The sequence below is a fragment of the Aquila chrysaetos genome, unplaced genomic scaffold (assembly GCF_900496995.4).
Source record: "Aquila chrysaetos chrysaetos unplaced genomic scaffold, bAquChr1.4, whole genome shotgun sequence".
Taxonomy (NCBI): Eukaryota; Metazoa; Chordata; class Aves; order Accipitriformes; family Accipitridae; genus Aquila; species Aquila chrysaetos.
In genome coordinates this window covers 1-11,412 of record NW_024470391.1, presented here as the reverse complement: position 1 = coordinate 11,412, position 11,412 = coordinate 1, and the positions used below count along the sequence as shown (strand labels likewise).

The window sequence follows — 11,412 nt, the reverse complement described above, 5'->3', positions numbered from 1 at the left end:
TGGCCTGGAGCGTTGGGCTGGAGCTGCTGGCCCCCAGTGTGAGCTGTGACCCCCCCCAGCCCCCTTTGCCCCACAAGGGGCCACCTGTGCACGGTTTTGGGGGGGTTCCTCGGTCCCCATGCCTCTCTTGGGGCGAGGGTTGGGGCGATCTTCTCTCCCTCCTCCCCCTCTGGCTTGCAGGAAGCAGGAGGATGGTGAAGGTGAGTAATGCAGAGTCTGGCTGATTTTTATGTTTGGTTTTTTTAATGAGTTTTAACCCAGGGTGTTTTGGGAGGGGGGAGCTCTCAGAGGAGGTTTATTCCCTTTCTGAGCCTGAGCCGGGTCGGGTGGCTGTTGGAAACGCACGGAGCAACAGGGGATCTCTCCATCTTGCTGGCTGAAGCAGGTCTGTTGTTCGTTAGCGGCGCTGCGAGGCGAGGCCGGTGTTTCAGGGGGAAACGGAGTTATTTCTGGCAAGGAGGACAGGAGGGACTCTCATTTTCCTTGCGCATAGGGGCGAGCCTGTTTGCATGGGAAGGAAAAGGGGGAAAAAATTGAAAACCCAGCAAGCAGGGGAAAACTGAACCCCACATCTGTGCCACGCACAGGGTTTGGACTTTAAAAACTGGATATCCCTTTGGCAGGGTGTCCTGCTCGGCCACAGCTGGCATGCAGGTTAATGGTGTGGAAGGGCTGGTCGCTGGCTAACGCTTCCCAGCTGGTGGCAAGCAAAAGGTTGTTCTTGCCTGGAAACAAGAGGAGGAAATAATGTCACCCGGAGCCAGCTGCCTGCTGTCACAGTGGGAACAAGGCTTTGGGGGTTTGTAAGACCCCCTAAAAACCCTTATGTCCGATCCTGACCTGGCCTGAGGAGGAGACCTGAATGCCAGAGTTTGGTTGTGAATGGATGCGGTGGGTGACAGCGCTGGCACCTGGGGGGTTCCTTTTGCTCTCGGGCATCCCATGGGCTCCTCTGAACCTCGGAGGAGGCTCTGGGTGAGCTGAGTTGATGCCGGGGGCAGCCAGGACTCGAGAGCCCTCTTTGTGTGGGTTTGTTGTTTTTTTTTTTCCTCAAGCACCACATAATTTGTCCAGCTTCTGAGCGCCCTCAGCTAAAATTGTGTCTCAAAATCCAAACTTCGCCTGCATCAGGCAGAAAGTCTCTTTGCAGAGCCTGGGGTAGGGAGACCAGCTCTGGGATGTAACAGCCCCTTTCTGCTGCTCTGGGGAGCAGCAGCGGCCGGACCAGATGTTTATTTTGCTGCGCCCGATGTGTTTAAAGAGGAGACGAGTGTGTGAACCACGTACAGCTGCACCAGATATTTATTCTTAGGCACAGGGACAAACGGGATGCTGCTTCTGGATCCTGCCAGGGATCTGTTAAATCTGTTTGCCATTTGTCCACGCTAATGGCAGGACACTCTCCTGCCAATGGACATTCAAATCTATCAGTTTCAGATTTTATGCAAAGGAACAAATTGCCTGCATGCACCTTTGTCATCTTCCCCCCCCCCCTTTATTTTTCATTTGAAAACTGCTATCAAACTCCCCGCCAGCAATAACATAGGTTTCGGGGTGTTTGTCAGCAATGGAGAATATTCTGCCGTTTTGTTTACTCAGGGCTGCTAGAAGCGTTAGTTAATGGCTGACTAATTAAACAAAGCGGAGATAAAGGGAATCTGACCTGGGCTAGGACAGGGCTGAGGAATGTTCGTAGCTCTGGTGGATATCTAGCCAAGAGGGGGGAACGTGGGGGAGATGTTAACCTGCTCTTAACCCCTTCCTCCTTTTGCAGAGGGCCCCCTCCCACCATCGAGAGCTCCTCCAGGCTCGGCTCAGCCCCCCTGCCCCTTTGTGCTGCTTGTTTTCCCCCAGCCAGCCCCAAAAGGATTATTTTTTGCGAAGCCAAGGTAGATTTGGAGGCTGATTAGCTTAACTAGCAGTGTCCCGAGGCGCTCAGATGCTCCAACGTCCGGTGTGCGGGTTGATGTATATCCTCCAGGTATATTTATTTTCCTTAGAGTTCCTTGCAGTTAAACGCAAAGTGAGCGGTTTTTAAACATCCCACTCAAAGTTTAGCGATTATCTCCCAAAACCAGGAGACCCTTTGCCATCCAGAAATGGGACTTCTGTCCACGCAGCGATTCTCCGCAAAGGCTCTTGCATGCGAGGAAGGATCCTGTGCGAAGGAAGGTGGTGTTTGGGAGCAACCGGTGCGTGTGAAAGGGGGTCCAGCCTTGGTTTTCCTTTCGGGCGCAGTCCTGCCATGGGGATGGCGTGAAATGTCTGTTCCTCCCCAAAACAGCAGCAGTCTGCCTGGGCTAGAAGCTACAGGAAGCTGGCATGATGCTTGCCGTGACCATAAAAGGATGAACTGAACAAAAGCGCCCGCCCTGGGGTTACTTTTTAGCCATCGGGGTCTACAAGGTAAAGTTTTCCTGGCTTGGGAACCCCATAAACCTGCTGGCTGCATGTTCACACCTTTGTTTACCCCTAATTAATGTATTTGCCTGTGCACAGTGCGGTTCAGGATTCAACCCAACCCAAGCTGGTGCTGGGTTGTGCTGCAGACAGCCGGAGAGCGGCTATGTCAGACCCCCAGGGTGAGCAGGTAAAATGGGGGATTGCAAATATATGGTACTCCCTCCGTTTTTTAAAGGGGGACCAGGACAGAGGTGGAGGCAACCAGGCAGAGAAAAACTTTGCTAATGGATCGAGGATTTATTCAGAAAACCTCAAAGATTGGGAAAGCTGGAGAGGAGGGAGTGCCTTTGCGGACACCTTGGACGCAGCGGGATGCCGGAGCACCAGAGTTGGGATTTCCTGTGTGGAGAAAGGGATTGTCTCAGGAGCTGTTGAGTTTTGCACCGGACAGCCTGTCAGAAGCAGATTCAGGAGACTAAAATGGAATCACCACCCGAAGGCAGTGAAAGTGGGAAAAATGGATCCACCCCATGGCAGCCCTGGCTCTGCTGCTCTCCCCGCGCCTGCCACAGGATTTCAGCATTGTCCCTGAGTCCCTGTGTGTCCCAGGATTGTCCCCTTCTGCGGGATGGGGACGGTGTGCATAGTGGTGGGGGTGTCACCCAGCTCCCCCAGGATTCAGCCTCTCGACTCGACCAACTTCAGTCCCCTTTCAAATTTTGTCAGCTTGCTTCTAGCCTGGTCCCAGGCACTGGCCACTGTGAAACCAGCTGGTGGGGTTAGGCACTAAAGGTCACGCTCGAATCGCATCCTGCCGGCTGCAGTGTCTCCCCAAAATCCTCCTGGTGAGCTCCTTTTGGGTTTGGGCACTGCAGGATGGCGCTGCTCCTTCTGAAACTGGAGAAACGAGGGAGTTAAATAACAAACCTTAATAGTGGCCTAAATGCCAGGCTTCCTTGGGTTTGTTTTACTCGGCTGCCTCCACGTCCCCCATCCCATGTGGGAGGGGTGTGCTTCCTCCCAGTCGCCTGCTTTACTAACAAACAAATAAAAACTGGTTTTTCCTCTGCCGACGGGCTTTTGCCAGCGAGACGCAGGGCTGGAGCTGGACATGGTGAGAGGCTTCCACCGCTGTAGCTTGGTAGGCTCGTCCCCGTGGCGGCATTCCCCTGGTGCCGGCGCTCTGTGTCCCCAGAGAGGGGATTTTTTGGTACTTTTTTTGATGTTTTAAAGCCTAAGCTGCTTCTCACGTGAAAGCGCCAACCTGCTGGTTTCAGGCAAGTGAAAGGTGGGTTAATTTGCAGCTTCATCCTCTTCTCTCCCTGGGGCTTGCACCTAAGGTGAGGAGCATTGGTGTATGGACACCGGGGCTCGCGCTCGAGCAGGAACCTGTTTAAAAGCATCATCTGACCCCCATTAATTACAGCACCTCCTGGACCATGGCTCGCCAAGCGCCAGCAGATCCCTGGCAGCAACTGTGAACCAAGCTCTGTCATCCACCGAGTCCAGAACAAGCTGGTAGTTACGGAGATCAGCTGGTTTTGGCAACCGCCAGCAGACTTGGCAGCTCTCGATGCTGCTGCTGGCGGGCAGGTGCTGGTGTTGCCGTCAGTAGCCAGAGTGCTGAGGTGGAAATAGCCAGTGCTACTGGTCTTTCCAGACTGCGGCGAGGGTGTTTCAGCAAGGGGATGCTTGTCTCGCTCACCCCTTGTTCTGCATTCACTGCACTGACCGCTGGCATCCCATGTGTATGGGGCTGGACCCGGAGGACGCTCGGCAGGTATTTAATGGGGGGAAAAAATAAATGAGTTTAAGGTCCTTAAGCTGCTTTAGGAGCATTTTGAGTTGCTAATTGTTGTGGTTTAACCCCAGCCAGCAACTAAGCACCACGCAGCCGCTCACTCACTCCCCCCACACCCAGTGGGATGGGGGAGAAAATCGGGAAAAAGAAGCAAAACCCATGGGTTGAGATAAGAATGGTTTAATAGAACAGAAAAGAAGAAACTAATAATGATAATACTAATAAAATGACAACAGCAATAATGAAAGGATTGGAATGTACAAATGATGTGCAGTGCAATTGCTCACCACCCGCCGATCGATGCCCCATTAGTCCCCGAGCGGCGATCCCCCCGCCCCCACTCCCCCCAGTTTATATATGAGATGTGACGTCACATGGTATGGAATACCCCTTTGGCCAGTTTGGGTCAGGTGCCCTGGCTGTGTCCTGTGCCAACTTCTTGTGCCCCTCCAGCCTTCTTGCTGGCTGGGCATGAGAAGCTGAAAAATCCTTGACTTTAGTCTAAACACTACTTAGCAACAACTGAAAACCATCAGTGTTATCAACATTCTTCTCATACTGAACTCAAAACATAGCACTGTACCAGCTACTAGGAAGACAATCAACTCTATCCCAGCTGAAACCAGGACACTAATCTTTCCCCTCGACTCATGCTGGTGTTTAATAGGGTCCAATAGCTCCAACCTGTTTTCTCTCTGGCTCTCATCCTGGTCAGGATATCAGCCGAGCCACGATGCATGAGAGCGAGGGCTCGCTCTCAAGTGCTCTTGCTTTAGCCCTGGGTGTGGTGGTATCCATCTAAAGCTTGATTTCTTTTTTTTCTCTTTACCCCAACTCAGAAATTTTTTCCTTTCCCCTCCCAGGTTGAGAGGAGCAGGACTGCACCGACTTCCAGCATCTGCTTCACTGCAGAAACTATTGAAACAATTCAAAAAACAACCTGAAATTGTTGATTTAGGGGAGGCTTGCCAGCACTTCGGGCTCCCGCTGGACAGGATCGATCATGTACCTTTGAGCTTGGAAGGATGCGGGCGTTTGGATGGTGTAAACAAGCCTCTATTGTGCCTGGCTGCAGGTGTTTACACCAGGAAAATCGGCATTGGGGTCCACCCTGGGGCCAGGCTTCCTCCGCAGCCACAGCTCTTCATCCTGGGAGACTGAGATGCGTTCAGGGATAGTCTCAAATACACCATGAATGAACAAAGCTTGTAAATAAATGAAGAAAACTGGCTGCATTGGGTGGCTTTGTCTTTGCAGCCTGCAAAGGGAAACCGTATAACTTGTCAGGTGAAAACTGGGTTTGAATTTCATGCTGAAAACGTGCTGGCCACGCTGCTAAGTTTAGTTTCAGCAGACTTGTATTTTAGGCTCCTCGACCTGTATTTAAGTGCCTGAGTAAACAGTCTGTTGTTCTCGCTCAGGCTGAGCATCTGCATGCCTGGCTTTTTGCAGGTCAGGCTTTTTTCTTGCCGGTTTATTCAGCTTGTAACTTAAAACGCTGCCCTTAAAACCACACTTAAAAGTGGTTTCAAATGACACCCTTTAGGTAAAAGGCTTAAGGAACGGTGTTAGTCACCGACGTCCAGTGAAATTACCTTTTCCTGGGTGTCGCTGGACTGCCTGGGCTTGCATTTGCTACCGACTTGCTTTCCTCGTCGCACCTTGTGGGTTTTGTTTTTTTTAAATCTCCTAGCTTTTAATTGTGGGAGGGTTTTTTTGCTTAGTTTTTAAATTTAAAAGCATTACATCAAAGGGAGGAGGGATGCAGAAAAATGTCTGCGAGACTGGGGCTCCCAAAACTTCCCTTCTCCTGGAAGAAACATAATGCCTGTGCGAGTTATGCTGGGAAGGAAGCAAAGACAAGCGGAAAGAAGCAGGATTATCCCAGAGGGGAGAAGACCCCTGCCTCCTGCCACCCCTTTATGGCTTCAGGAAGACAACCAGAACAGTTGCGGAGAGCAGAAGGACATCCCCAACCATCTCCATGGGTCGTGTGAGCTGCCGAATCCCTGGCAGCAGCGTTCTCTCACCTCCAGGATGGGCGAAAGCCTGGCGGTTGCGGTGGAAGGAAGCAGAGTCCAGCCCCAGCTGGGCTTGGAAATGCCTTTGCAGTGAGGACAGGTGTTAGTAAGTAATCCAAGCCTGTGTTGTCCCATAATTCATGGAGGCGACGGTGCTTCCCGGGGCTGAGCCGGAATGCATGGCCCCCATGGAGGCTCTGAGGAAACTTGCTGCTGCTTTAGTGTCCCACCAAAAGCACCCCAGGCCCCTCTGCTACCTCTCGGAGAGGTGCTGCATGCCGCTGGCTTTCCTTTGATGGAGAACTTTGCAGGATCAGTCACCAGGGACCAAAACAGGACCTTGATCTGGAAGACAGTAATCGTAACCAAAGTTGTTCTGCAATGCAGGGGTGCACGTGAACACCACCATCCCCATCTTGGCAACACGTCCCATGTGCTTGAGAAAACACCTTTAATTAGGGAGATTTTGCTCTAGATCCCGGCTAGGCACCCATCCACCTGCCTGCTAGGCTCGGGCAGACCTCTGTGCCGCTCCCTATCCAACTGGTTCCCTGTCACTTCGGGGCAGCTGGTGATGGGGAGCCAGGAGAAGACACTGCAAGGGGTTGCTTTGGGTTTGTCTGTGGCCGGCTAATGAGCCCAGAGCAGTGCAGGGTCAGTGTTTTACCTGTAGGTGTCTGTTCAGCTGCTAGTGTTTAACTTCAGTATAATGACAAATACCTGCTGATTCCCTTGTGTGTCCGGGTGGGTGTTTTCTGCCCCAAGGAGGCTGCAATGTGTTGGTTGAAGCCCTTGGGGGGACAGTTGCCAAACTCTGGCTCCAAACCAGCGCAAGAGTAATTGCAGTGCTGCGAAATGCTTGCGAGATCAGCCCTAAATCCCTGGGTGCTGGGACACAGCGTGTTAGGGGAAGCTGCTCGTGGAACTGCTGGAAGGAGAAGAGCCGAAGAAATTGCCCACCCAGGTGGTGACAAAGGACAGCGGGTTGAGGAGCCGAAGCTCATTGCAGGGAATTTTCTCGTGCGCTGTACAGGCAGGCAGCCTGGAGCCCCGAAAAGCTCCCTTGGTTGCCCTGGTTTGCAATCGCTGCCTTCACATTAAAAAAATAAAGGCAGGAGGGACCTGCAAATGCATCTTCAAACAAGTGGAAAAAATGGGGGATGAGAAGGACCGGTGGTGAATTGCAAACACAGCTGTGAGGTCAGGTGGGCTATAATAACCCCCCTGGATGGGGAACAGCCTAATGAAGTGCAGGGCTTGCAGTCACTCAAGGTGTTTCCTTTTTGGCACATGTGTGGCAAGTAATTATTTTGCCAGAGAGCAAGGTCAGTTTCTAAAGAAGGGGCTGTTTGTTTTATGGCTTGCTGAGGTCACTGGTGCGCTGCCCACCTCTCCCTCCTTCTCCAGGCTTCATTTTTGTCCCTCTTCTTTGCCCCTCAGGTCTTCTAGCCGGCCTCACCATGTTCAGCAAGAAGAAGAAACGTATCGAGATCTCTGCTCCCTCCAACTTTGAGCACCGCGTCCACACCGGCTACGACCAGCAAGAGCAGAAATTCACAGGGCTGCCGCAGCAATGGCAGGGCATCATCGAGGAGTCGGCCAAGCGCCCCAAGCCGCTGGTGGACCCTGTCTGCATCACCACCATCCAACATGGCTCACAGAAGGTAGGCAGCTCTGCTGGCATGGCCTCTGCCCTCTCGGGGAGGGCTGATGATACTGCTTTTGGGGCTAGAAAGCCAGGCTGGGGATAATTTGGGCTCCGTGCCCTCTCCCCGGGGTGCCACGGAGCAGGTAAGGTGGCAGTTTGGTCTCTAACCTGCGCAAGCGGCAGCAGCATCCCCACGGCCGACCGCCTGCCCCTTCCCCGCTCGGTGTGGGGCTGTGCGGGACGGGGACCACCCAGCTGCCGCCCATACGGTGTGAAAACCTCTCCCGCATCCTCCCAGCAGCTGGAAAAAACCCACCCTACAGGAAAACGCCGGGGAAAAACAGTGTCTGTTCCTTCCCATCTCATCCCCTCCCCGTGCCTGTTTCCCCAAGCTGCCATTATGTCGTTTTTTTAAAGTCTGGCTTGTCTGCTCCCCTTGGTCGAGGACACCCACGCCACCCCCGTGCCCCAGCTCTGCCGTTCCTCTACCTTCATCCTAATTAAAGTCCCCGGCACTGGCCACGGTGTGACCAGCATGCCCAGAGCTGGCGTTCCTGCGCAGCCAGTGGCTTCGCTCGCTCGGCTGGTTTGCCCCGGACAATGGGGTGGCTCCAGCAGCCGTGAGTAACGCTGGCTGCAGCCCTTCCGAGCGAAGCCAGCTGGGCAATTCTGCTGACCCAAAAAGATGCCAAAATCGGTGGGGCCCCTTGGCGCTGCCGAGCCCCATGGCTCGTGGTTGGGAGCCGCTGCATCCCACACAGCTGGGGTTTGTTGTGGAGGTACAGGCTCAGCTCACCTGTCAAGGAAATAACCTGCTCCCCAAGGTGGTGGGAGGAGGAGGAAGAGAAGGGGGATATAAATAGCCAAGGATGGCGTGCTGTGCTCGCTCACCCTGTGTGGAGGTGTTTGCTGCAGGGGAAGGCATCCTCCTCTTTGGAGGAAGGCGAGAGGCCTAGGGGATGGGGATGGGGTGGCTGCCACTATCCCCTCGCCTCTTGCTGCATGGTTGTGCCCTCCGAGGCTCAAGTCCATGAGGGTGCAGATCCCTCCCCGAGAGCTGGGAAACAGGGCATGTCCCTCCCCACTCCAGCCAGTCTGATACTGGGAGCCGGGGGAACCGTCCCTGCGCAGCCCACAGCTCCCCAGTTCAGGTGTCCCGCCTGGCTGGGACCTGCCTCCCAGCATCAGGCTTCATTTTTACCTGCTCTGCTCTTCCCCTTTGCTCCAAGGCGGCATTCGGGACAGGCTCATTAACCTTTGGCTAAACGAACCACGTCTGCCCTCACCTCATGCATCTCCTCTCCCTCCTCCGTGGGCCGATGACACTGAGGGGAGGAGGACCAGCGCCTGCCCCAGAGCTTTGCTGGGGCTGGACCCCAGCCAGGAACAAAACCTGCTGCCTCTGCACAGTTACTAATAATGGTGTTTTGGGGGCAGACGGAGCCCCCCGGGCACAAGCCAGGGGATGAGGTGCTGCCAGCAGCCTCCCAGACCCTTTCCCATGAGCCCCCCGAGCAGGGCTGGGTCTGGCCAAAGGCTTCTTGGGTGCATGCTGCCTCTTGGGGCAATTGGCCCATCCAGGAGGAGAGGCACAAGGCTGGCTCCAGCTCCCCAAGGGAGAGCCCTGTTATTTTGGTACCTAGAAACCTCCCAGTGGGGCCCAGGGCTGCTGGGGAAAGGCAGAGCCCCCTCCCCTCTTCCCCAGCCACCAGCATCCTCCTCCATGAGGCTGCACGGCCCTGCCGGGCTCAGCCACCTCCCGGCACTCGACTGGACCGAGGTGGCATTGGCGCCAGCCCCTGGAGACCTCGTCCCCTCCCCTCCCCACGTCCCCTCTGTGTGAGCCATGTCCCCGTCACCACCAGGCATTTCATTTTCATTTTTTTTTATTTTCTTCCCTTTTTTTTTTCTTTTTCTTTTGTTCTGTTTGTGCTTTGTGTTCCTGTCCGCCTCCCGTCCCACGTCCTGCTCAAAGACCATCGTGCGGGGCAGCAAAGCCGCCAAGGACGGCTCCCTGACCTGGCTGCTGGACGAGTTTGAGAACATGTCTGTGTCCCGTTCCAATTCTCTGCGCAGGGACAGCCCCCCCTTCCTGCCCCGCCGCGACCAGCTCTACCAGGAGAACGGCCTCTCCGAGGGCCCGGCCACTGCCCGGCCGCACGAGGATGCCAGCAGGAGCAAGGAGAAAAGCCGTCACGGGGCCAGGAGCGAGCTAGAGCAGGGCAAGGAGAGACCCCGGGAGAGGGAGGACCAGCGCGCCCACCACCACCAGCAGCCCTGCGGGCAGGAACCCGGCCCCAAACCTGCTCCCCCTGCCGGTGGCCGCCCGCCCCCTCCCGAGTACCCCAAAACCCCGGCCGAGCGGGATGGCTGGTGGGACTACCCTGCCGACAGGGACTACAGCGAGCCAGCCGACCGGGTGGTGTGGCGGGAGCGCCCTGAGCCCTCGGACAAGCGCCCCAAATCCACCTATGCCGGCGAGACCAGCCCACAATCCCCCCGGGACAAACGCCCGCTCTCCGGGCCCAATATCCGGACTCCCAACATCCCCGTCTCTGAAGGGGTGATGAAGACTGCTCAGCAGATGGGACGGCCTTTTAATACCTACCCGAGGGCTGAGACCAACCCCAGCAGGGGCGCAGGTTCACAGGTAAAGGTTTCCCCCCTGCTCCCCTCCGCTCTGACCAGATCCGCTTGGCAGCAACCTCTCCTTCCCTGGCTACGCAGCCCAGGGGAGCTTTTCCTTGCTCTGCCTCTCCTCCACCTCCTAGAAAAGCAGCCTCTCTCCTCCATTTCCTAAGCAAGTGCCAGCTAACGGGCTCCTGCGCTCCAATTAAGACCGGTAAGACCGGCACATGCTGAAGACCTGTGGGCGCTCCGTGCTTTCCTTGCAGCACCGGCCCCATCCTTGTCTCCGAAGTGGCCACTGGCTCCTCCGCGGTCTCCTCTTCCCCCTTCCTCAGTCCTTCCAAGCCTGTCTAGCGCAAACCTTTCCTTCGGCAGCACCCGGCCCCGCTAACGCCTCTGCCACTCGCTTGGTTGGAGGCTGCAGGGTTGGCACCCAGCGTTTTGGGGACAGCGGCAAAATCCTGGCTCCAGCCGTATGCTCCCCTGGGCTTTTGGTGGCTGACGTCCCTCTCCTCCCATCTCCTTGCAGGCAGAGCACCGGCCAGGACAACTGCAAGAGGTGGCATCCAACGGGCTGGTGAGCAGCGGTGCTGGCTCCTCCCGAGCCCACCCCCCCGGTCCGCCACGCTCCAAAAACCCCAAGCCGCCCCATCCCGGCCTCACCCCGCACGCCTCGGATCCCCACCTTGCTTGCCAGCTGCCCACTGGCCCCCCACCCGCCCCCGGCGGGGCCACAGCAGCCCCGCTCGCCCCAACGTGAGCCCCAGCGCGTCTCCCACGAGCAATTTCGGGCGGCCCTGCAGATGGTGGTGGATCCCGGAGACCCCCGCACCTACCTGGACAACTTCATCAAGATCGGTGAGGGCTCCACCGGCATCGTCTGCATCGCCACTGTCAAGAGCACCGGCAAG

The 11,412-nt window shown here is 55.8% G+C and overlaps 1 protein-coding gene across 1 annotated transcript; it reads left to right on the top strand.

The window, feature by feature from the left end:
* The first annotated feature begins 6,337 nt into the window (after positions 1–6,337).
* Positions 6,338–11,374, top strand: LOC115338183 (serine/threonine-protein kinase PAK 4-like). Its single transcript, XM_041121889.1, has 4 exons — positions 6,338–7,550; positions 7,666–7,889; positions 9,849–10,523; positions 11,031–11,374. The coding sequence occupies exons 1-4, from the start codon at positions 7,454–7,456 to the stop codon at positions 11,259–11,261; spliced, it is 1,227 nt and encodes a 408-aa protein (XP_040977823.1). The 5' UTR covers positions 6,338–7,453; the 3' UTR covers positions 11,262–11,374.
* The last annotated feature ends 38 nt before the right edge of the window (positions 11,375–11,412 follow it).

Bases quoted from the DNA above. Each gene is read 5' to 3' on its own strand.
- LOC115338183 (XM_041121889.1), top strand. From the start codon at position 7,454: ATGGGGAACAGCCTAATGAAGTGCAGGGCTTGCAGTCACTCAAGGTGT. The intron at 7,551-7,665 runs GTCAGTTTCTAA...TTTGCCCCTCAG, and splicing joins TTATTTTGCCAGAGAGCAAG to GTCTTCTAGCCGGCCTCACC. The intron at 7,890-9,848 runs GTAGGCAGCTCT...TCCTGCTCAAAG, and splicing joins TCCAACATGGCTCACAGAAG to ACCATCGTGCGGGGCAGCAA.